This window comes from Lytechinus variegatus, chromosome 2, assembly GCF_018143015.1.
Source record: "Lytechinus variegatus isolate NC3 chromosome 2, Lvar_3.0, whole genome shotgun sequence".
Lineage (NCBI taxonomy): Eukaryota > Metazoa > Echinodermata > Echinoidea > Temnopleuroida > Toxopneustidae > Lytechinus > Lytechinus variegatus.
Window position 1 is genome coordinate 14,931,422 of NC_054741.1, and position 25,845 is coordinate 14,957,266.

The window sequence follows — 25,845 nt, forward strand, 5'->3', positions numbered from 1 at the left end:
TCAATATACAATGAATGTATCGAGCTGGAACCATCTCGGTGTTAAAACTCAACTGCAGCATGCATTGAAACATCCCATAATACGATGACTGTACGTGTGTGCGCACCAAAGACAATTCAGCTTGCAGAGCATATAGGCCTACAGGTGATTTTCCATGAGAATATTTCCAATGATCATTTCATTTATACAATTTTAACCATATGCCAAACTCCCATTTTGACCCGCAGTATATAGGCATATAAAGAAAAGAATTTAGGCACAGAAGTGCACTATTTTTTTTAAAACCAAAATGGAGTAGGGTACATGCATAGAGCTATTGCTCCATGGTACACGCATGATTCGGTTTTATCACAGGGGACCCTCGGCGCGATTTGAAAAGTGGAAGGGAAGGGTGGAGTGGGGGTGACCATATAAAAATCACAACCAGATGGTGTTGTACACGTGTATTGAAAAACAGGTGGGGGGGGGGGGTAGCCCCCTGTTTCACTGCCCCTGCACCAAATGTAATAGAACATGATGTGGGTAATAATTCGTTTCGAGGGGCGTGTCATCGCCCTATACTATGGAAGGGGCCGCTGCGGAGATGAATGACCCGGACATTTTCTTTCCGATTTATGCTGGCATTTTCATATTAGATATTCACATGCAAAGTTTTGTTTATGAGCTAGTCCATTCTCTCGTGCAAGAAAGCAATATAGCCGACCCTAAATACTTGTCCAGTTTCATGCTCAGTCATGGTCAAAAGTTCACTGTATTTTTATTTTACAACATTGGAATTGACTTAGGGTTTCATCAAGGTTTTTTCTTTAGTTATAAAACCGGATTTTGGATAGGTTAGTGACCGATATTGCGTCTGATTCTTTAAGATCATAGTTACGCTGCCATTTTGTTGTTATTGTTCTATACAATGACTTGACCAACGATATTGAGGAAAATGACAGACTCATGCTAGGATTACCAGAAGTAATACTAATAATTCAAGGTCTCTTTTTTTCTGCAATCACATTAGGCTTATATCATTTTTTTTTATTTCATAATGACAGAAACAGACAGAAAAAAATGACGCAACGGAAAGGCAAACAACTCTAAATCGTCATTTATTAAAAAAGTGGGATTTTTTTACCAATTATCAATTCAACTGTTATGATTTTATCAATGTTACAAAAGCATTCAAATGTTTTTTTTTATTTCACCCTCCCCCAGCAAAAATAACTCTTCAAAGAAACCACTACACGAACTTAGGCTTTAATTGCAAGAAGGGTTATCAATGCCATTAATTCTCATTCACAACGTTCACAATAAAATAGGTTTTGTTTCCAAAAAGATATTTCCACTATATTGACAAGAGAGAGGATACAACAACCAAGAAAATGTGAATTTTCTGATTGACATTTAAGTGACAAATCTTTTTAGTTAGAGCTGGGATTATGGACAGGGATATATACTTTGATCAGTAGGCCTAGTAGGCCAAAGGCAGTGCAAAATAAACTGCAGGCATGCAGCATGATTCTAATTTTGGACTTTCACCCTCTAAGCCCATCATCATAGAAATGACTTTCATAACACACTCCACCCATACTGACAAAACAATGAAATAAAATAGGGTGTAGAGTTTCGTCACGGACGTCGAACAAGGCAAGGCAGTATTAAATGACTTCATAAAACAGGAAAGTCTCTGTATTGGGATTCCCACTTGTAAATAACAGATTGTGTAATCCAGAAAAAATCCCAGACTATGCCATCTTTCCGGATTGTGAAACAGCAATCTTGTTTAAGCGGGAGACTGCTTAGATCATTAGAAAAGAAGTAATATAGATAATTATTGTAATAACGCACCAGTGAATATGGTTACATAGGCCTATATAATTTTTTACTTGTCTTTCTTCGCTCAAAGCTGCACGAATACAGTTACACAGAGCAAGGAGATATCTCCTTGCACAGAGTAATACCCTGTATTAATCCAATATCATTTTATATTCGCTCAAGAGGCATAGAAAGTCCTTAGTGTATTACATAACATCCAATTACCCATGCACTGAAAGCTTCACATACATGGTGTACTGTATACTCAATTCACCCATTCGATGTGGACCTATTTATATACTCGCCAGGCCTTTCATCACTGATCTCGAAAGGAATCTTAAAAAAAATAGTAAATAGAATTTCAAGACTACTTTTTTTAACCGCCCCCATCCCCCCAAAGCTTAAACTTTTCATGAACTGCCTGTGGTTAATACTGGTAGATTATCGCGATTTCAGTCTATTTCATTGTCTTTCATCATGAAAAACCTACGTACAATTTTCACGGATGGATCATGGGCGATTCGCCATGGCAACCAGCCGTCCTCCTCATTTTTATCATCCGAGGCTGACAAAATGATGAATTAAATGAATAGGTATACAATAGATAATTATTTTTGCTGACACCAGCACCAACACTGCCCATGTTAGTATGAATGCATTGGGGTTCCCAGGTGTCATTTAATTGATCATCATTATCATAACCGATTCTGTGTATGCAACAGGCATACTGTCTGTTGACATTATTCAGAGGGACGCAAGAGGGAGATCCAGGCAATTACTGTTAATGATACCAGTCCATCCATGTTACCATGGAAACAAAACAGGTTTACTTTATATCCTGGAAAATAAATGTACACATTTGGGTCATAATTCAATCCATACTCCATATTGATTAGATGTACGTAGTGTCGCAAGATTTACAATATGGCTATCATTTACAATATGGCTATCATTACCCCGTCCTGTCCCCCCCCCCCCCCGTTTCCCCAAATACCACTTTGGAGAAATGAATAAATTGTTCCCCAAAATATCTTTTCTACATCTCCCTGGAAATTAATTGAAAAACGGGATTTTCTTCTACTGAAATATTTTTTTTAGAATATTACTACTCTCTATTTTTTTTATCTCTCTCTGTTGCTATAATTTCATCACACGGGAATGTTTGTGTGTGGGGGGGGGAGGCTTGCTGGCCCTAATGAACAAATTACACAATATACCTCTCATAAAGCCCCACATAATCACGATCTGACAATGCGATCACAGAGAGGAAAGATGGTAAATACTACAATCATTAGTTTTTTTTAACCTGCTCAGATTTGCCAAATTATAAAATGTCACCCGTAAAGGCCCTTCCCGCTGGTATACAACAGGTGCAAGGCTTTACTGCTAAAATCTACCACGTACAATTTTCATGGATGGATCATGGGCGATTCGCCATGGCAACCAGCCGTCCTCCAGCTCCACCGACTGGTTTTAATTCCCATAGTAGTATATGTGCTCAGCACTCAACACACGTCGAGTATCACACAATAAAATTATGAATTGTGAATTGTTGATTGCAGTTTGTGATTGTGCGAAGTTGTGATGACCGTCAAAACATACCTTCATTTTCATGGATTTCGGCTAACAAATAAAACGATGCAGCTTAAACCATTCAAATGCAAAAGAAAAAGCGAATGAAAGGGACTACCAGACGACTGATGCCCCAAACAATTCCAGGAATGTCCTCTCCCTATGCCTCCCACTTCGATTACGATCCATTCATTCTAATAATCCATGATATCGACAGGTACAGGTAGCTGTTCGAAATACACCAAACCGGACCGGCGGGATGCCCCGACGACACACCCAAAGTCTGTACGTCTCTCGTACGGCATACGTGTATTCTCCGCTGGAATAAAAGTTGTCAGTTTTTGTCTACCAATTATTATACCGTCACTCCCTGAAAACCAGAATCATTCTCACAATGTACTCACCTTTCCAAAACGTGATGGTTGCTTCACATACAGAAAACCTTCCTTTGTTTTGCCACGTCGATTCATTTTGGGACCTCTTAAAGGATCAGAAAAGAATGAAACAAATTCCCCTCGCTTAGCCTTGGCTCCTTCCGCTGCTGAGAAAGTGGGATGATCGCTCGAGTTATCAGTCTATGCGCTACAGTTCTATGAAGCCTCCTAAACATAGAGTTATAAACTGCGACCTTCAACTCCAAACCTAAATTAGGTATAATCACGGCTACATGAATCCTCAGTGATCGTCAAAGCGATATGGTATAATTGTATTTCCACCAGTAGATTTTCCAAAACATTCGTCGATTAACTCCGGCCTGGCGTCGTCTGCAACGACATTGGAGCCTATGCTGGTAAAAAATTGTTCGCACACTGCGACTCAATCGACAAACATACATGTATTATGACGGCGTTCTCAGTAAACTCCGCATGCGTTTACGCACGAATCAATCGAAGGAGGGGAAAACTATTGGTAGTGGTAAAAAGGGACTTCCCGTAGCAAATGTTTATTGATTTGCGACGTCACAATAAAAGAAGGGTCACGCGAATGGTCAGTGACCATCTTTAGCTATCATTCTTGAAATTTCAAGCGTTGACATTTCGCTTGAAAATCAAATGAAGTTTGTCTTGTTCCCGCATTAATCACCAAAAGAAAAAAATATAGGACTAAATTATAATTATTTTGTTCATTGGCATAGGCAGGGTGGGACCCTTAGATACATGATTGACATTACGCAGGTCTGCCGCCTCTGGCCCGGGAGAGGGAGGGGGGGTTTTCCCCAACCTGAAAAGTTTCACGATGAAGAGATGTAAAAGGAAAAAGCAAAACAGACAGGAAAGGGTAGGAAACAAGGGGAATGTATTGTGTGTGTTTTTTTAAAGATTAGGTTAAAAAAAAATCATTTTGAAATGGCTAGTAATTTTTATTTTCGCTCGCTTCGCTGTCTGACGACTTCTTATCTTTTTATATTCATTTATTTATTTTGTTGTCCTATATGGCCCCTCAAAATGTCTAGATCACTATCTTACTGTTTGACGCGATACTTATAGTTTAAAAAGGAACAATTTGAAATTTAATGAAAACTTACACGTAAACTATAGAACAAAGTATTTTTCTCGGTCCTATGAATAACAAAATGCAACAGACAATCTACCATATTCATCTAGGACAACATTTTGAAAATAAAAGAAAAAATCGTGAAAATTAATGTTCCCTTTTCCAGGGTTCGCTTCCAGCCTCCCACATTGTCAAATATTGACAATTTGTTTGCATGAATAGATCATCAAGCTAGCTAAATGGATATTAAATTATTTCAAATTAACAGATAAGATTGAAAATTTTATTGTAACCTGTACCCTACAGGGGCGGATCCAGGGTTTTCCAAAGGGGGGGGCACATTTTTCCGAGGAAAAATTTGACAAGCAAAAAAAAAAAAGAAAGAGATTTCACTTTCTAGGGGGCACACTTCAGTTTTAATTTTGTTTCTCAAATCAGGGCACGGGCCGTTTGTGCCCCCCCCCCCTAGAGCCGCCAGTGATACCCTTATCGGAAAAAATCTTATTTGGGCAAAATATACGTATCTTATTTTTTGTTAATTTTTCTGAAACTACAACCGTTTAAAGATTAGACTTATAGGCCTACAGTTAATGTGCAAAGTTTCTCTTTGTACGAGAACTGACGTAATGAATTAACTCTCCAGACTCGAGTGACGAAACATGATGAAATATATATATTGTTTCTTGCATTCTTTTTTTCTTTAAATCACAGAGGAAATTACATTTCTACTTTGAATATTAGCCTAATCTTGATCTTACATTCATATTTTATTTACACTCTTTAAACAGAAATCGTGTAAAGTTTCATTTTTTGATTTGGCAATTTGAAGGAAAATGTGCAAAATGAAACCAAAAACAACGTTTTCGTTTTAAATGGAGCTCATAACATCACCAGGGGCCGCAGAACAGTTTTCAAGGGGGGGGGGGGAGGGATGACCGTGCAAAAAATCACAATCATAATTATGGTCATTTTTACGTATTAGGTTTTGGAAAAAATTAGGAGGCTGAAGCCCTCCCCCCCCCCCCGCTTCCGCGACCCCTGACCACTTGCATAATATGGGCTGACTGACCAAGCCACTGTTTCCTCATAAGATAACTTCATCAACAAAAACAACGATAAAATATTTTACGATTGTGTTCCAATTAAAAAAATAAAATTCTACGCAGGTTATGTAGCCACATGCCTGGCGTGTGCTTTCTAATTCTCTCTGGTATGCGGAGAGGTTTGGACATTGACCTTAAACAAAAATAAAACTGGTAAACAATATTTTGTGCCGGCAAATTAAAGGAGATTACAAATTACTTGTATGTACGAGGAAATACATCTGCATTGATCATAATTCTGGCCTGAACTAATGATTTTGTTAAATCGTTAGTTGCCGCATTTATGCACTTGCTAATTGATTTCGAAATCACTGCTTTGTTTCATTGGAAATCTGTCATTTTTTAAATAAAAGTATTAAGTAAAAATCTTTAACTCCAACTAAGTTATTTAACTGCTGCCCCTTTTCACACTGTACACGAATATAATCATGGAGCAATAATAGCTCCAAATATTATGGGAGTGGGGGTAGACAGTGGCGTACCGTTGGTCACGGCATTGGGGGGCACCATCAAAAATTTTGAGTCACCTAGTGTGCGCGCGAAGCGCGCTCAGTTGCTAGGTACACTGACCTAAAAGATATATTTTAAGGACAGTGCCATTAAACGGATATGTATCTCACTGATAATGCGAGCGTGAAGAGCGAGCTGAACATTTTTGACATTCAGACCTAGGAAGGGGCATTATAAGCACATTTTTGTTATCATGTTACAATCCTGTCTCGCTAAACAAACTTACGAGCGCGATCGAGCACAAGCTGATTTTTTTTGTATATATTGACCCCAAACATGGACATTTTAAGGAATTTGGTTCAGTAATCAATTAACATATTTCACCATATTCATCTAATGCTAGTGCCAAGCGCTTGTTGATTTTGTTAGAATTATATCTAAACACAGGAAGCACTCTTGTAGTCATTGTAATCATGATTACGCATCGCACTAATCAAATTGCGAGCGCGAGCTGAAATTTAGGAAATTCAGACCTGGATAAGGATATTTTGAGAACTATTTTTCAAGGAATCCATTAAGAGTATACATATCTCACCATAGTCATCTAATGCGAGGGCCAAGTGCTTGCTGATTTGGTTAGAATTACATCTAAACACATGATTCACTCTTTGTAGTCATTGTAATCATGATTATCATACGCATCTCACTAATGAATATTGCGAGCGCGAAGCACGAGCTGAAAATATAGGAAATTCAGACCTGAAGAGGGGCATTCTAAGGCCTGTTTGTAGAAAATTCACTAAGACTATACGTATTTCACTAACCAATAATTGGTGGAAAGAAGCGCGGGCTGAAAATTTTTGATATTCAGATAAGAAAAAGGGACTTTTAAGGACTGATTTTAGGAATTCATGAAAGAGCACACATATCTCACCAATCCTTTAATGCGAACATAAACACGGAAGGAAATGTTTGATATTAAGACCTTAAAATGGGGCGATCTCTTTAAGTAGTCATGAAAGAGAAGCATATGTCACTACATAAAACAATAATAGCTCGAGGTGCGAGGAAATATATTTGGTGTATATTGACTTGATTTGATTACGTCACGTCTCTCAAATATACTTGAAAACTATAGTATTCCGAAAAAAGTATTTGATCTATTATAGTTAAACAGACAATGCGAGCACCAAGAACAATGAAGACATAGGCCCTGGGCAAATTATGTTTCATTAAGCATGTTAAGTTATTACAAAAAAATGTATTTATGTAATATACAGTAATATAACATAATTATAATATAATATGAAATTAATATTTCTTCTTTCCACTACGTTTCTCTTCCTTTCTCCCTCTTTTTCTCCCTTTCCCTTTTTTGCCACCCGATTGGAGGGGGGGGGGGGGGGGCACGTGCCCCCCATACCCCCCGTAGTTACGTCACTGGGGGTAGATAATACTTGCGCTGCGATATACAGGGTTAGTATGAAGTCGGGGGGGGGGGGGGATCAACCCTAGCTATGATTTTCAAGCAATAAGGGGAAAACATGGAGAGGAAACAGAGAAAAAAAATGAAAATGAGAGAGAAAAGGGGGGAATGAAGATAGAACGTACCAAAAAGGGAAGGTTTAAGGCTAAGCCGTATGTATACCCACATGATTTTCATTGGGAGGGGGGGGGGGGCACACGTCTTTTATCCTTTAATATATCTTGCAATCGCCCCTGGATAACCCCGGGGTAAACCCTATATCAAAAGCAAATGCCAAACAAATCATTGGACTTCAGAAAGTTACCCTACGCCCCAATTATTTTGAAAGGAACAACCAAAAGATGGCGCTATATCGAGTTTCCGGAAAAGCTTCATAGAATTTCACTCTATGCAATTGTTAGTACTGCATTCGCTCGAACTAGTCTGCAAGCACAGACTCATATTTGACACTTCATCAAATTACAGGTCTAGGGTAAAATAAAATAAGTCTAGGATAAAACAAAATTAAAATGTTTTATAAAGGATATCCTTTTTGCCCCAACACTTCGTGTTTAGAGTCCGATTTGCGCGAGGTGTAGACGATGGGGTCGTACTAAACCAAATTAGGTAAAGCCGACGACCGAAGGACCGTTACAATAAAACATTCCTCTACTTATAGGGGTTCATTCCGGGGGGGGGGCACTCAGTATATAATGCATAGTGGGTATGTGCCGCGGAGGGGACCCCCATTTTCACACCCAAATTTCCGTTCCAAGGCATAGCATTTTTGTGTTATTGAGAAAAAAAACAAAGAAAGCCGCTCCAAGGCATAGCATTTTGTTCTTAACGAGAAAAAAGAAGAAAGAAATCCGCTCCAAGGCTTCGCATATTTTTCGTTACGCCGTTCCGGTCGCATTGATCATCTTCTGCAAGTTTGGTGAAAAGCGGCCGCAGAGCGCTGTCCAACCATCGTCTCTGCGAGAGCGCACCCGGCGGAGGCCGCGCTAGCTGCATCATGCACGCTTGCCCGTTCCATAGGGGTGCATGTGCACGTACTCACACGCTGACGATCCGTTCCAGGGACCCCCGTTTTCACAAAATTGTAGTTCCGAAGCCCGTTCCGAGGACCCTCCTTTTTACAATAAGCCCGCTCCAAGGCCCCGTATTTTGTCTCTCCCGCGGCACACCCTATCACTTTTCTGGTCGAGTGCCCCCCCCGGGGTTTCATTTCAGGGAATATTTGCCAAGAGTATCGTTTTGTATCTAATACTTGTTAAGGGTAGGGTTTCACACGCCAATACTTGTTAAGGAGTGTATTTTCAGAATATGAAAATTATGTGTTTAGGGTGCTTTTCGAGACCCCATGCATGGTCGCGCATGGTATCCACTCGTGATTGGAAGTGGCCCCCGGGTACGTAACGTGCCCTATCTTCAAAAGACATCCTTTTTATGTGTTTTTTGGTGGCGCACGGTATCCACTTGTCAATGTAAGTGCCCCCGGGAAGCAACAAATATAGATGTTGCAAGATTTATTAAAATAGGATTTCAAATTGCTTGACTGGCAGCATGCATGTGGCCGCGACTGCGACAATAACATCAAAAATATATAATCCCTCATATAGCTAGTGTTATTTTTTTGTATATAATGTGGAAGTGTGTGGAAATTTGTTAAATGTTGATTTAAAAATTTTAAGGGGTTTTCACATTTTGAAACTATTATCATATAATATTTCGCCCAATATCAGGACACAATGAGGCTTTGAATTATATTTTGCCATGACTGTTTTTTAGCATTAGTTTTGTCAAATAAAATGACAGTCCGAGTTATAGTATTTGCAACACAAATCACTTTTTTCGGTTTTCTTAAAGGGAATCCAGCCTTGGTCATGTATTGTGTTGGAATGGGGGAAAAAGGACAGAATGGTGAAAGCTTGAAAGAAATCGGACAAACAATGGTAATGGCTGTTTTAAAATTGAGATCCAAGACTATGTAGATTTCAAATTGGCAACTGGGTAAGTAAATTATGACAAAGGTCAAGGACAACTTTCCCATAGGCCATGTACTTAATTATCAGGGATTTTTTAGTGTGTTTTTAATCTTAACATAACCCAGATAATATATTTTTCAAACTTTCACCAATCAACTTGTCTGATATTCTTTTCCCTCTATAGACACACGTTTTTATTTTGGTTGGATTCCCCTTTAAGAAACTAGCCATCAAGTCGCCACAAAGGTTAAAGTACAGCACGTGATTTCATTTATATTTCGTTGTCACTCCATTAATTTTACCATAGGGACAGCAGGCACAGCCCGACATAGAAACATACGTTTCAGTACAAATGTAATAATTTTTCAATCTTCATGTGAACAAAAATGCTGCTTATTTACTAGTAATAGGCCTATTTTAACATTCAGGGCTCCATGCAAGTCATATGATAGAAAACTTAATTATTCCCCCAAAGATATCAAAACTTTGCTCAATTGTGGTATCATATAAAAACTGCCCATACACAGTCCCAGTATCTAAATAAGACAGTAAAAATGTTTCAATTTCAAGTTTTTGGCCTTAATAATGACATCATGACTGCCCCACTACCCCACTGCCGGCCTTCAGACAAATTGTTACTTATGATCAACATATACTCTGGAGGGACCTAAAGTTAACGAGGACGCAGTTCTTCTAGTTCTTCTCTGCATTTGAAACCCGGGGGGGGGGGGCACTTACATTGACGAGTGGATACCATGCGCGACCAAAAAGCACGTAAAAAGGATGTCTTTTCACGATAGGGCACGTTACGTACGTAACGTGATAAGGGTGTCAAAAACACAAAAATAATGAAAAAAAGGGTATCTATATTTCGCTAGGAAAATTACGTGTTTAGGGTCAAATTTGCGGGGATGATAGAACAAAATTAAAATGTTTTATAAAGGATGTCCTTTTTGCCCCAAAACTTCGTGTTTAGAGTCCGATTTGCGCGAGGTATAGAAGGTGGGGTCGTACTAAACCAAATAAGGTATAAGCCAACGAACGAAGGACCAACAATAAAACATTCCTGTACTTGTTTAGGGGTTCATTTCAGGGAATATTTGCCAAGAGTATCGTTTAATTTGTTTCCAATACTTGTTAAGGGGTGCATTTTCAGAATATGGAAATTACGTGTTTAGGGTGCTTTTCGAGACCCAATGGTCGCGCATGGTATCCACTCGTGAATGGAAGTGGCCCCCCCCCCCGGATTTGAAAGGGATGAAAATTTTTATCAAGGCGTAATAAATGAGATGCAGCATCCAAATATTCAGTACGGTATCCTTCATTTTTCTTATATATATTTCTCAAAATATGAAAAAGAGAAAAATTTCACTAGTGTCATATCGTGCCCCTCCCTCGACCTCGACCTCTGGGAGCTGGGCGCCTCATCGATTTGCACTTCTGACATTATGACGTCATCTTCGCATTCCCATCACGTCGCCATTTTATCGGGATCCGCGTTGTTCTTGTTTCCAAAATTCTCGCACACTGTTCTTATTCTCGTTGTTTTCGCGAAAAATAGTAAGTCTCCCTACCAAATCAATGTCGAAATTTATGTTATTTCAATGTTTTTGATATTTGTAGTTTGATAAATTCGGGATAGCTTGATATATTCATTAAGTTTAACGTTTTCCCAACAGATGCCAATGCATTGTGAGGCTGTCGATGTAGGAGACGCGCGCTGTAACGGTTTGTGTAATTTCGTAGCGGCTGCTAAGGTGCGAAGTGTTCTCTGTTCTCGGCTTCTGTGACCCCATCGCCCGGCTGCGTCGGCCCAGTCACCGGCTTCAACCCCCTGACTGTGTGGTGCACGGTGCGGTGCAACTCTTGTTAGTACAGTCAGACAGAGATATAACAACAAGTTCCAATACTATCTCTTTCACTTGCAGTCTTACTCTTGCACCCATTTTTTTTTTAAATTTGTTTTTGTGGCATTATCGTGATATTGCCTATGGAACTACCGTTCACTTCACACAGCAGCGCTTAGTTAATTCAGTCACACGCACTTCCCTATTTCCACTCATTCAATGAACAAGGTTATAATATAACCTTGTTCTCAGTTTTATTTCCATGTGTGGCGAAATAAGGGTGGCAATGTTTGGCTTATTTTCTCTTTTTCTTTGGGGAAAATGCTTGATTTTTTTACACTGACAGTTTCCATTACACCTATTATTCATACAACTTGGCACTTATTTAAATTTGCTTCTTTAAATCATTTTTTTCTTAAAAATGGAGATCAAAAAATGAAAATTTTCTTGCCATATAACTTTCCACCAATAGAGGGCGTACACAAATATATGCCCAAAATTCAAGTTTTTGAGCGCTCTGCAATCTAGTGAATGGAAAAAATTATTCCCAAGTTACTATTGAAAAATAAATTGCAACTGTATGGAAATTAGTAATTTTGGTCACAAAAGTGATATTTAATGATTTTTAAAGTGTGTGCTCTGTACAACATTGGCATACCATAGATAGTCCTACCTCTAGATTCCTCACAGGCAGGGTGGCAGTGAACAAGTGCCTATTTCCACCTCCATTCACTTTGTACACAAGTGCGCGTACACAAATCTACGAGTGGTTCCCAAAACCACAATTTTGGCTGTTTTTGCTTTAATAGTAGGCCTATACGAGTGATGATCATTCTGATTTTCTTTCCAACTCCATTCTCTTTTTTCTCTTGACTTTAATATAATTTTTAGTTCATTTTTAAAAGTTGCTAGTCTTACTTTGAATTTATTAGCCTAGATTTTTGGGATTAGCATGTATGAGCGACATCATTTTAATAAAGGGCGCAACTTATGAAATACCCACAAATAACGTGAATATAAAAAGAGTGAATTCAGTTTCGTCAATTATCTTCAAAGACATTCTGACAATCTTTTCAAGGTTATATCATATCACCCCCCTTCTGATTCATATTCCAGCTATCATTTGTTGAGGGGGCACAATTCAGGTACTATGCATGGTGGTGGGCCACTCTAAGAGCTGTGTGTCAATAGTGATCTATAATGAATTTGTTTGATGAAATTACATCTGTCTGCAGGAGAAGGAAATCTGACAGATTACATGAAATCTGTTGTCAAAGTTAAGACTTTAATTTGTCTGAAATTTTCTGTGATAGTGTCATCAAATGGAAACTTGTTGGATAGATATTCATAAAATTCTTTTGTGAAATCACACAATGAAACATCTGGTCCCACTGATGATTTTATTTGTTGTATTTCTTGTAAGTAGGTGGACTGAATTGCAAGAATGTCTTTGCGCACATTGAGGACCCTCAGGTTAAGCGCTGGTCAGAAACGCGGGAATGCTGATGAAGACCTTGCAACATCTGGTAAACCTGACGAGCCCCCAGCAAAGATTAAGAAGGGTAGAAAGAAGTCTGGAGAGGACTTGGCAACTTCGCATGTTTGTCAAGTGAATATTAAGTCTTAATAGATGGATTAAAATTATAGATGTTGCACTATAGTACATTTACTTTTTATTTTGATTTATATTTCTTCCCAATCAAATGTTAGTAGTGTTATTAATGTACACGTGTCAGACCAGTCTATTGGTCTAAAGTTTTTTCCCCCCTTTGAAAGGGGAATCCAACCTTAAGGAAAATCAGACAAATTGATTGGTGAAAGTTTGAACAATATCGGACAAACAATAAGAAAGTTATGAAATTTTTAAAAGTTGTGAATTAATTTTGGTAATCACTATACCCATGGAGACTTCAAATTGGCCACTAATATGATGTCATAGTGATGTAAGGCAAGGACTACCACGTTTCCATGTACTCCAATACATTAAAATGGCTAAAATTACATATTTTTTTTCAAAAGTTTCGCTTCAAATTATATTTTTCTTCCATGAGGACATAAAACAACATACTAGTATACCTGGGCTATATCTAGGTTACAGCCCAAGGGGAATGGGTACTTAGGAGAAAACCGCAAATCACTGATAATAAATTACATGGCCTATAGGGCAAATTTGTCCTTGTCCCTTGTCATAATTATCCAGTTGCCAATTTGAAATCTACATAGTCTTAACAGAGATCTCATTTTTTAAAACAGCCATAACTTTCTTATTGCCTGTCCGATTTCTTACAAACTTTCGCCATTCTGTTTTATATTTTCCCCTTTTAAACACAACATATTATTATGACCAAGGCTGGATTCCCCTTTAATGCATTGTGCAGTGTAGCCTCTGATTACAAAATAGAATTGTGTCAGGGTTTAACTTAAAACTTGATTCATCCATTAGGTGTGGGGTCATGAGGTCAAAAGTCAAACATGACATTACCTCTTACCTTTTGAGGGATCAGCCTCAATCTTGCTTCATATGTCTTTTAGACTGTTTGAGATGATCTGAGTGTATTTTGAGGCCATTATTTGATAATTTTAGAAGTAACTTTAAGTTGTATACCAGCAGTATATTCTGGTAACGACGGAGGCATCAGCAGAGGCACACATTTTTCTTTATACTTAAGGCTTATGTCATGTATCAGTTTGAATTCATTTTAATTTGTTTCATATGTATTTATTACTTAAATCTTAGATGCGTGAGCGAACTGATGAGAGCACACAAACAGAACCGAGTAAGTACAGCAAAGTCTGCAATCTATGTAGAGCGAATACATGTAAATATTTCTCTGTTAGAAATTCTGAATGATGCTATTTTACAGTTTGCACATGATTTTCGCAATGCAAAATGATATTCACACTGACAAGAAAAGGAGTGTTACATTTGCAGATAAGAGTACATAGTATGAAGACTAATTGTGTTTGACTACACTGTACCCTTCCTTTTCAAACATTCTCTTGTCCCCTATTTCTTTTTTTTACATCACCAGGTAACTTCAGATCCAGTTTTTCAGAGATTGAAAAACGTTCTAAAGATGCACGGAGAAGGTTAAATGAATCGATCAGACAAAGGCGTAGTACTTCTACTATGAAGGTATCTTTAACTATACCAAATCATCCACAAAAATACAATAGGGTGATTCCATACGTGTCGTACGGGACATTTAGAGAACATTTGACAGTTTTTGACAAGAAAAAACAAAAAATATTCCAGTAACTATAGGTGGTCATCAACTACTACCAGAGTGTAAGAAAAACCAAGACTTAACATGACTTGAATTCACATCCTGTATAATACAGATTAAAAATAGTAATGTGTCGTACGGACGCAGAAAAAGTGGCTTTTTTAGAAACCTCAAGTTTGTACTCAAAAGTCTGTGAGTTGGGCAGATAAATTTCATAGAAACTGAACTCAAATTGACACTCAATTACCCAAGAACAAACACATTTATAAAAGAAAGCAAAATAAACATTCATGAATAAATAAAGCAAATTATAATTTTCGAGAACATTGTGGCGTACGGGACATTCAAAATGTGTCGTACGGGACATCTCTAAATTGAAGCCAAACTTTCTTACTTTATGTCACTTTGACTTCTTCAATCACATTATTTGGCTGATGGTAATGATAATCCTATCAAACTAAGACATTCATTAGGTTAGAAACCGCTATTAGGTGAATATTTCTGTCAATATATCATAAACAAAATAATGTGTCGTACGGGACAATTGTGTGTCGTACAGGACACTTCTGTGTCGTACGGGACACTTGTGTGTCGTACGGGACACTTGTGTGTTGTACAGGCACTTGCGTGTTGTACTGGGCAGCCTGAATAAATAAACATGAACTTTTTATCAATCAGAAGGAGCATTGCCCCTAAATTCTTGCTTATTTATGAAAAAATCTTTTAATAAGTAGTCATTCAGGACAATACAATTAAGTAACCTCAATATATACAATTGGGAACAATATGTTATAATTTTTTCATGATGGGAAATGTACAAGTGTTCACAGCATTTTACGAGCCGAAAAACTTCAGGTTTTGTGTGAAGTTATATTTTAGGGAATTAATTGATGATTTCCAAACACTAAACAATGAATGAATGAAACTTTGTGTAAATTATGGGGCTAAAATGTTATAATTTTTTTAATAAAATGTATATCTACATGATATATGTCACAACTGTCACTTTTTTTGCTTTTTTTAGTCACAATTTTTTTTCTAAAGAAATGCGGTTCTACTTTTTCAAACCCATCTGCATTTCATGAAACCATATGGTTTGTCTTAGTTTCCAAATTTTTTTTTACAACTTGAAAAAAGTAAGGAGTTTCAATACTGTATTAAAAAAATAGTGATCATCAAGGGAAGTCCAAATAGATGATCATGATGATTGATGTGTATTTTTTACATCTTATAATAATTCCACATTAGCATGCAAGAGGAAGTCATCTTCCAGGCTAGGTTGAAATGATTATAAAAGTTTTCTTTTCATGCTCAATGAAAAGAAATTAACCTTGCTCTGATCAGTGAAAATCACCAGTTTAGCTGAAGGGATTCACAAAAGAATAAGCCTACATGAAATCAATTAAAATGTTTAGAATCACCTATTTCATGTTCTATGGAGATAAATAAAGTCCTTTTTCAGTTCACTTTATGTTAAATCAATTAAATGAATTTAAATATGCCTACTATTTATGGTTTCTGAATCCAAATCCTGCAATTAAATGCATTATTATATTGTGTGTCGTACGGGACATGTCCCGTACGACACAGCGTGTGTCGTACGGGACAACTTTTAATAGGACAATAATTGAAAAATGAAGGGCAGTAATTAGATCCTTATGGAATAAATCGATCCCCCATGGGTCAAACAAAGAGAAACTGATTTTATGAAATTGCATCATCAAAAATAAAATTGTAGGAAAAACTTTTGCATTGTCATGTGTCGTACGGGACATTGCCAAAAATAGGTTCGGAAAAATCAGGGCTGCCCCTATTATGGATCATGAAAATGTTGTAGATATTATTTGGAACCATCATTGATATATTATTCTATTGACCTGCAATATTTTCAATCTTCTCATGCTTTGCAAATAATTGTTTCAGGCGGAATTTGTACTTGACTATTCAATAAGCAAAATTATTGAAAATTTAAAATTCCATTGTTCTCCCCCCCAAAAACAATATCTGTCTTCACTTTTGGTTAAAACTCATAATTTTCATAAAATTTAGGTATCATAGTAAAATACTACACTACTTATGACTTATTGAAAGCATGTTGAAAAAATTTATGATATTTTTGAAGTTCTAGTGTGGAATCGCCCTGTAGCTGTATGTGTGTGGCTCACTGTCACACAAATTTGTGCTTTTCATAATACATGCAACACCAATGTTCATTTTTATGATAGGCCTGGCCGACATTACTTTTCCTGATAGGCTTATTATAGCACACTGCTAGTGAGAATTGAGAAAAAAAATCAGAGGAATATTTAACTGAATTATGTATCCCTAGCACAAGGTATACATATATATGATGAGAACTACTGTGATCCCAGGCCAAGTGTAGGGTTTGAATTCTAGGTGTTTTGAATCCTTTCGATGTCAAAACAGGGCCCTGTTGCATAAAATCACTATTATGGTAACTTTGTCATCCAATGGTAACTACCATGGTAACGATCAACAGCCAATCAGAATCAAGGATTCCATGGTAGTTGCCATTGGATAGCAAAGTCACCATAATGGTAACTTTTATGCAGTAGGCCCTGGTTCATCAGAGTATGATGTTGAATTCATTTGGCTGTCCAATCTCTCAGGGACGAATGACATTGCAATAAGGATGCAACTTGAATGCTTGTATTTAGTGGTGTACAGATGGAAAAAAATTGAACGGCCAAGAAAAAAAAGATGAAATAGGAAAGAGAGAAGGGTGACTATTATGTCAAAATCTGTCACAAATTTCGATTTTTGTAATAAAAATGTTGAAATTTTTGCTCACTTGCTTTGCTTTCTTACAACTTTTTAAATATAATTTCCCCCACAATATGCCATATCTGGCCCCCTTAATATATTTTGCTCATTAAACCACTGTATGTATTTTAAAACACAAATCCAATTCTCTCCCCCTCTCTCTGTCTCAAATGTTTCTGTAATACTCTCTTTTATGTCTTATTTCCTCCTTCCACATGTATCGCTGTATGTTTATGTTGTAATATTGATGTAACCATGTTCGAAATTCCAATTACCAAGAGTTTATATTTTCAGATAGGAATCATATTCATATTCAGAAGTATAATATTTTTGTCCTGATACTATTGATGGTGTACAGAACACAGTTTATTGGCAGATTTTTTGTTGGAATAAAATATGTTTTTTAAAATTAAAATTGAACCTCACAGGAATCTATGGCCGCTTTGAAGAAATCATTGGACTCACACTTCAAGACAGTGATATCTAAATTGCATGCCTGTCAGAGATCAAACAAGAGGCTTGAAAAGGAGATAGAAGAACTTAAAAGAGATCTTGGACAGAAGAGGACACCACGGTAAGCAGTTGCTAGTCCTATAGTATATGGTAGATAGGAAAAATCCATCATTTCTGGAGATTTCCTTAACAATTTCTGACATTTCACTATAATCCCCATTCACCGATGGTAGTTCGTTAGTGTGAGCTCGCATGTGTTACCACTTCCACCAATTTCTTGCCTATATAGACCAAAGAAGAAGAGTCAATCTGACAGACCTGCTAATCATGTCAAGGGTCCCAGACCTCACACTGTCATTGTGACGTTACCAGATGAACAGCTAGATGATCAGCTAAGGACATTGAAAGCTGAAGTTCAGAAGGAATGTGATGCTCAGAATACTGTGGAGATTCAAGCTGATGTGAAGCAGAATGAAATGGGTACAATATGTTATTCTTGTATACATTCATTCATTTGTTTGTTTGTCTGTGCATCCGTCTGTCCATCCCATCATTCATTCATTTGATTGATTTATTTGTAGTTTATCTATTTACTTTATAAATCTATCCATTGACAAATTTATTTATATTTGTATTTATATATCTTTTTTGTTGAGTGATTAATTTATCCATTCCAAGTTTGAAGCATTCTTAGAGGTATTTCTAAACCTAATGTCATAGCTTCCATTGGTTAAGATGATGATAGATGAATGTCCTGCATGATGATTTGCCATGTTTGGGATTTGCTTTGATGTTCACCTGTAATAAAGATTTGTCATGAAATTTGTATTGTTATCTTTCCAGAAGTGCAAGATGAGTTGACCGTTGATCATAAGGAAGAGAATTTTGAGGTGGAGCCTAAGCAAACACACAACACGGATGGAAACTTCACTTTCATCACTCTCAATTCTGAAGGTTAGTGTCCAACCTTTTGATGATTATCATCAAAATTTTGTTTTTTCATGATGATGGAGATGATAGTGGTGATGATGATGGTGGAGGTGATGACTATGATGATGTGGGGGCATTGTGGTCTTAATGGTTACGACTCGTCTGTCAATCTAATGGATGTAGGTTCGATTCCTAGGCCATGGCATGTTTTCCTTCAGCAAGAAATTTACCCTCATTGTGCTGCACTCAACCCAGGTGAGGTGAGTGGGTACCGGTAGGAAGAAATTACTTGGATGCTTGAGCGCCCAATCAAGGTAGCCATGCTAAAGCCGGTGTAGTAATAACATAATGATGTTCAGCAAGACCCACTGGGAGAACAGTTTTCGGAACTGAAGTGGCTACCTCAAGTAAAATATGACATTATTATTATTATTTTATGAGGATGATGATGGTGATCATATTTCTATAATGATTTTTCTCAGTTTGGAGAGCGTCCCTCTCACAAGTGAGAGTTCGGATTTAGAGCCCCAGTTGGGTCAGTACAAAAAGACATTTAAAGATGGGAGTGGATGCTACCATGTTTGGCATTCAACAATTGAAGGGATATAGCAATGTCGATCTGGTGCTGCACAGCGGGGCAGCCAGGCCCACAATCAATTAGGCAAAATCAATTTTCAGAATATTTCCATTTTATATTTCTGTTTTTAACAATAAAATAAAAAGTATGGATTTTCAAAATATTTGATTAGTAAGATCAATTGGGAAATGTACAATAATTTAGATTTTCCTTTATTAATTCCTATTCTTTTTTATCCCCATTACAAAAATGGTTGACCCCCCCCCTCTTCACAACCTGCAATGTAGTTTTAACATTTGCAGTATCGGCATTTTCCAAACACCTTTATGATAGTCTCCCAATTATTTATTGTTGATGTTGCTTTAAGTGCCTGATATTTTCTCCCAAATAACAGTAGACACTGCCTTGTTATAAAATTTACACTAAAAAGTTTGAGTCTCTTTCTAGCCAGGCAAAGCTTATCCTACTCTACACTTTATAGATAACAAGTAAATACTCATGCTCATGTTGTTTTTTACATGTCAGATATTTTACCTGATCAAGTCCTGTTTTATCCTACAGTTCCCATGGTAATAGTGCTTCTCAGCCAATCAAAATCGGTGACACGACATTTGCTCCGGCGACAATTTCTCCAGGCTTTATCTTGTTTGAGGTTAGGGTTGCGAAAGGGTTTTATGTTGGGTTTAGGGTATAGTGTTAAATCCAGGGTTGAAGTTGATTATTCTATTAATGTATGGAATTTACAGCAGAGCAATTGTCGCCGGAGTAAATTTCATGGACCCATCAAAACCATGGTAAGTTGTCAGATCTGAGAACTTGATGACAAAACATACTGATGGTGTCCCACTTATGCGATGATTCATGCCATAAGACATCTCTTCCATTTGAAAACTAATGAAATAGATTAGAGTTGTTCATATCATTTCCATATTGGATTATTTTGAACAGAGGATTATCCAAATGGAAGTTGGTTAGGTGATGTGAACAGTCCAGCGATGAGAGTCAGGTGTAAAATAAACCCAACGTGAGTATACAACCTATATTTAGGTTTGCCGCTATTCCTATTCATTACTAGATTTAATGTATAATGTTTATGACCTGAAATAATTAAGAATATAAAGCACAAATGAGTTTTATTGTATTAATTTACACATTTTACAATTACATCAAAATGTATTTTTATTGGGCGCCCAGTCAAAATGAAATATCTGTGTATTTTATCTTGTTCATATGATGCTCTTCAAGTATGGAATTCGTTGAAACTTTCAGGATATAGTCTTTTTATGTAGCTTCTTGATATCCAATTACCAAATGTGGGAAGTAAGTAAAATTCTCTGAAGCTGAATATGAAACAACCTTTTCCTCATTTGGTTCTTGTCAGTGTATTTGGTTTAATAGAAACATTTGTTCAAAGTCAAAACAATATTTCATATACCAGGGTTGGTTAGAAAAAGGTATTATTTATATTGTTGATATGAACTACTGCATGTACGGGTACGTAAACATATTACCATTCTAATTTGAAGGAAAAAAGAAAATTCTTTCCTCATTTTATTTAAATCCAAAATAAGTTACTGAGGAAATATTTTCCCCATTTCTTTACCAAATGAGCCATATAGGGTTGAATAAGCATGTTACTATTTTAATGGAAAAAAACAAACAAACAAAATAACAGGTATTTCCTCATTTTAGTTAAATCCAATAAATTTAATAATGGAGGTGATATTTTCTCATTCTTTACAGTGAGATGGTTCACATTATGAACATGTACAAGTCAGCTGACAAGCTTGCTCTCAAGTTGTTGGATTTCCTGTTTGACAAGGAGACCCAGGCAGTCTCGAATCTCTCTGGTACCGGCAAACATAAAAAGAAGAAACTTGATCCATTACTCATCTATGGCATTCACTGTGAGTGTGGGCAAAGCTTTGATCTTTTTTTTTTTTGGGGGGGGAGTAGGGAGCTTTTAAAAGGATTTTATCAACTTCCATTCATATTTTTTTTACAAATTTAACCATCAGTCTCTCAATTGTTTGCAAATTTACACTTACTCACTGGTGTGCGTGTGGAATTTAATTTACTTGATAGGTTCAAGTGATGTATTGATTATAAAGAAGAAGTCGCAATTGATGATTGCAAATAATAAGATTATTGTATCACCCTCTAAGTCTTCCATGTGTACATTCGACCAATGACTTACATGTACAGGTATGAATCACATTAAAACATGTGATTGCTAATAGTGCATTTGAAAAACAATTATATTCTTGTACAGGTCATCTAGTGAAGCATTGTGGGATTACAAATGAAGACTGGTATCGGATCAGACTAAACATAGATTCCAAGTGCCGCACAGCATTTAGACGTAAACAAAAGGGTCTGGAACTCTACCCCAAACAGATCAAGAAGGAAAGAGTTTGTTCGAGTAGTATATACACAACACAGGTAATACAAGGTTTCTTTTCATTCTTTAATCAATCAATTAATTAATTAATCAATTAATTCAATAATCCCTCCCCCCTATCATATCAATTTGGACACCATGTTTATTCATGGACTTATAAAATTGACCCAAAATAAGTACCGGTAATCATTCTCGTACTATCCTAAACAAGTAATTTGAAATGATTTCTCCACTCTAAATGATTCCTAAAATATTTTATTTTCATGACAGGGTGAAAAATATTTATCACATACACTAATCCAGGGTGTTGAATGCATCCTTTTTTTCCCCTTCTTATTTTGGCAATTTGATACCCTTATGACTGTGCGGCCGGGGAAATAACTCTTTTCTATGCTTTTTTGTGTATAAGCATGATGCCTACATTAAAATGGCAGTGATCACCTCCCTTATAGCAAGAAGGTTGTAAACATTGCTGTCTGTTTTATTGCAATAATAATGATAATTGGATTTTGTATATAGCATGTTTTCTAGAGGATACAAAGCAATGCTTCAGGCATGTAGTAAGTTCATATTTATAGATATCTAGAAGTATTTTCAGATGCCTTTTGAACAAAATATCCTCGAGTTCAAGTTTTCTGATTTTCAGAATCTGTAGGTGTTTTACTGCCTATTCAAATATCAAATCTCAAAATGGTCGAGGACCTGTTCTACTATTATTGATAAATTGCTTCATGTATAGGCGTATCAGCAGAGCCAAAGTGTACAGCACCTCCAGCAGGTTGTAAATGAGCTACAGACCATACATGTACCAACAGAAGAAGGCTTGACAGGCATCACCATCATCCAGGAACAACCTGATGGGAGCACCATAGAAACAACCTCCACACCCTCATTGGTAGGACACATCCTGAATCCAGACGGGGGCGAAATACAACCTGACCAGCTTAAAGAGGTATGTTCTTTCCCCCTTCCCGCTCCCTTCTTCCCCTATAGATTGTCTCATCCTTATCACTGGTCGGAGGTATCCTCATTCTCAACTGGGGTGAAATCAATCACGACCAGTTGAAAGAGGTACGTTAGGTCCCCTTCCCCTATTGAGCAGACTCCTTAATAGATTGTCTCATCCTTATTCTTCATAGGACACATCCTCAATCTATAAGGGGGCATAATCCAACATGATCAGATCAAAGAGGTACATTATGTCCCCCTCCTGTATAAAGCAGACTCCCAAATAGATTGCCTCATTCTCTTGAGGGTACATCCTCAATCCATATAGGAGTGAAATCCAACACGATCTGCTGAAAGAGGTACGTTACGACCCCCTCCCCATTAAAGAGAAATTCCAGTAGTTGCAGTAAACACTGATTTCATGAGAAAGTCTGTAAAATAAAGCTTAATTGTCAGTATATCATCGAGGATCTAGATCTGGTACAGTTACATTAACTGAACTTTGTGAATCTTGAAATCTACGCTGAAAAATATTCACACCGAAAGTACCCAACACAGATAAGCGCACGTGGGACAATGTATAATTATTGCTTAGAGCGTCGGGCCTGACACCCTACCTGAATCCTGTGCTTATTTGCTGATTTCTCAGCAATTACACAATTTCTTCCAGAATCCTTTGGCACATGCATTTCATTTATACAAACAGACACTTTGGTGGTCATTTCATTGGATTCTGTACAAACTCATTTTGATATCGTTACCAAAACTATCATTTACCTTTAAGCAGATTCCCCAATAGATTGATGTCTCATCCTCATCATTAGTAGATTACATATTCAACTCAGATAGGGGCAAAATCCATCCTTATCAATTGAAACAGGTACATCACCTCCCCTGTCACCCTTCTCTCTTAAGCCCACACACTATCCGACGAGATTGCACCAAGATCAGATTTGTTAAAAAAAAATCAGATTTGGCGTATACGATGATGTCATGACCATTTTGCAGTGCGATTGCAGGACTGTTGCAATGTGTGCACTGGCCTGCAATGCAATTGCACTTACATTATTTTAATTAGCAATTTGAACCAATCGGATCTTTAATAGTGCAATTGCATCGCATTTTGTGCGCCAGGCTTTACAGGCTCTCCTGTAGATCCTGTCCTGCATTCTTGGAAGAAGTTACAGCTATATTTCTGGAGTGTGTTTTGGAAAAAGTATTTTCAGGAATTGTTGCAAGAGCTATTCAGATTTATGAATTTTAGAAAAAAAACTAAACAGACATGAAAAAATAAGGATAGTATGTAGAGAGATAGAAGGGGATGAGAGGAAGGACAGTGAAGAAATTAAAGACAGAAGAAATAAATAGAATGTGTTTTGGAAAGTTTGAAATAAAGAGTGATGGGTAATATCACAGGGACTGAAATTGATTGGGAGAAAAAGATATGGATAGAGAGAGGTGAGAAAGTGAATCAGATGAACAGATGAAATAGACATGAACCCAAGTAATAATAATAATATAGGGTATTTATATTGCGCACATATCCACCTTGTTAGGTGCTCAAGGCGCTCCTATATTACCCGGCTAAGCTAGGCATTCATAGCGCACACAGCTTTTCAAGGAATTACTTACTTCTACCGGTACCCATTTACCTCACCTTGGCTGAGTGCAGCACATTGTGGTGAAGGAAAGTACACCATGGCTGGGATTGGAACCCATGACCCTCTGTTTCAAAGTCCGAAGACTAATCCACTGGGCTACAATGCTCCACGTACCAACTGAATAATTATCTGAACAATTTTGTTTTCTCTCTATAGTCTATACTTTCTTTTACACCCAGGTAATAGCCCAAGCTGGCAAAGACAGTGAGATTCATCTTTCAAATGGCCATACCATTGCCATATCTCAGTCAGGAGAGCTGGAAATCAGAGAAGTCCAACTTGAAGTGGCCAAGGAATGAATCACTTGGAAAGAGATCAGGCTCAGTTTCATAAAGACTTGTTATTATGCCCTATCAGCCAATCAGACTGGAGGATTTCAGTAGATTTTAACTCATTGGAAAGCGTTCTAGCTAGTTTTATGAAATGGGCCCCAGAGGGGGATGAAAAATACATTGCTCTGGAGGATGGAGGGTTTTGTGAGGAAATTAAACTGGAAAAATGAAAGGAGAGGACAAACAGAGGAAAAGGAGGGAAAATTAAAAATGAGTATAGGAAAAGGGGAAAGGAAAAAGGAAGGAAAAGGTATAATAAAGAAGAAAAACAGGAGGAAGAAAATGAAAAAAAATAAAATGGAGCCATAACAGGAAACGGTACAAGGAAAGGGAAAGAAAGAAGATAGAAGTATATAACAATATGGGAAAGGAACATCTATGAATTCTAAGGTGTGAGGGAGAGAGGAGGGAATAAACTAAGGAAGGCATACTGTAATGGCAATGGGTAAGGGAAAGGGAGAGAATAAGGGTAGAATGAAGTTAGAATCAAACTATCCTTTTCTTGCTCTCCTAGCTGGCTTGCAACATTTCAGAATCTTTCCTACATTCCTGTATCAAGTCATGGTGTGCCCCTCAGAATTTTTTCCCATTACACCACTGGCTAACATGATGTATAACATAGAGGCAACTGTCTTCAATTTTACACACAAAATTGGTTACAAACACTGAGATGCCAAGAACATCTGGGGCCACCGATATCAAGGCTCTGTCACTGTAACTCTAAGGCTCGTATTCTGAAGTCTGGTTTAACTTAAAATCAGTATAAAAGTTGTGGTTTAACTATGGATAGCCAACCGTGACATAAATCAG

At 37.3% G+C, this 25,845-nt stretch overlaps 2 protein-coding genes across 6 annotated transcripts in view; one reads left to right on the forward strand and one right to left on the reverse strand.

Moving 5' to 3' along the window:
- LOC121407406 (papilin-like) overlaps positions 1–4,234 on the reverse strand; it is a 28,622-nt gene extending 24,388 nt beyond the window's left edge. The window contains exon 1 of the mRNA XM_041598462.1: positions 3,780–4,234. Coding sequence (XP_041454396.1) covers positions 3,780–3,845 — 66 coding nt within the window. The 5' untranslated portion in view covers positions 3,846–4,234. The remainder of the gene's footprint in view (positions 1–3,779) is intronic.
- Positions 4,235–11,328: 7,094 nt separating this feature from the next.
- On the forward strand, positions 11,329–25,239 carry LOC121407407 (protein BANP-like). 5 transcript variants are annotated; one of them, XM_041598465.1, is made up of 13 exons: positions 11,331–11,435; positions 11,555–11,632; positions 13,146–13,331; positions 14,460–14,499; positions 14,755–14,858; positions 18,162–18,307; positions 18,476–18,666; positions 19,030–19,140; positions 20,642–20,717; positions 21,437–21,600; positions 21,966–22,135; positions 22,834–23,046; positions 24,883–25,239. In XM_041598465.1, the coding sequence occupies exons 3-13, from the start codon at positions 13,167–13,169 to the stop codon at positions 25,000–25,002; spliced, it is 1,500 nt and encodes a 499-aa protein (XP_041454399.1). In that variant the 5' UTR covers positions 11,331–11,435; positions 11,555–11,632; positions 13,146–13,166; the 3' UTR covers positions 25,003–25,239. The 5 variants fall into 5 exon arrangements, with proteins under 5 accessions (XP_041454397.1, XP_041454399.1, XP_041454401.1 ...); XM_041598467.1 differs by having other exon boundaries at positions 13,149–13,331; XM_041598463.1 differs by lacking the exon at positions 11,555–11,632 and having other exon boundaries at positions 11,329–11,435.
- Positions 25,240–25,845: the final 606 nt, after the last annotated feature.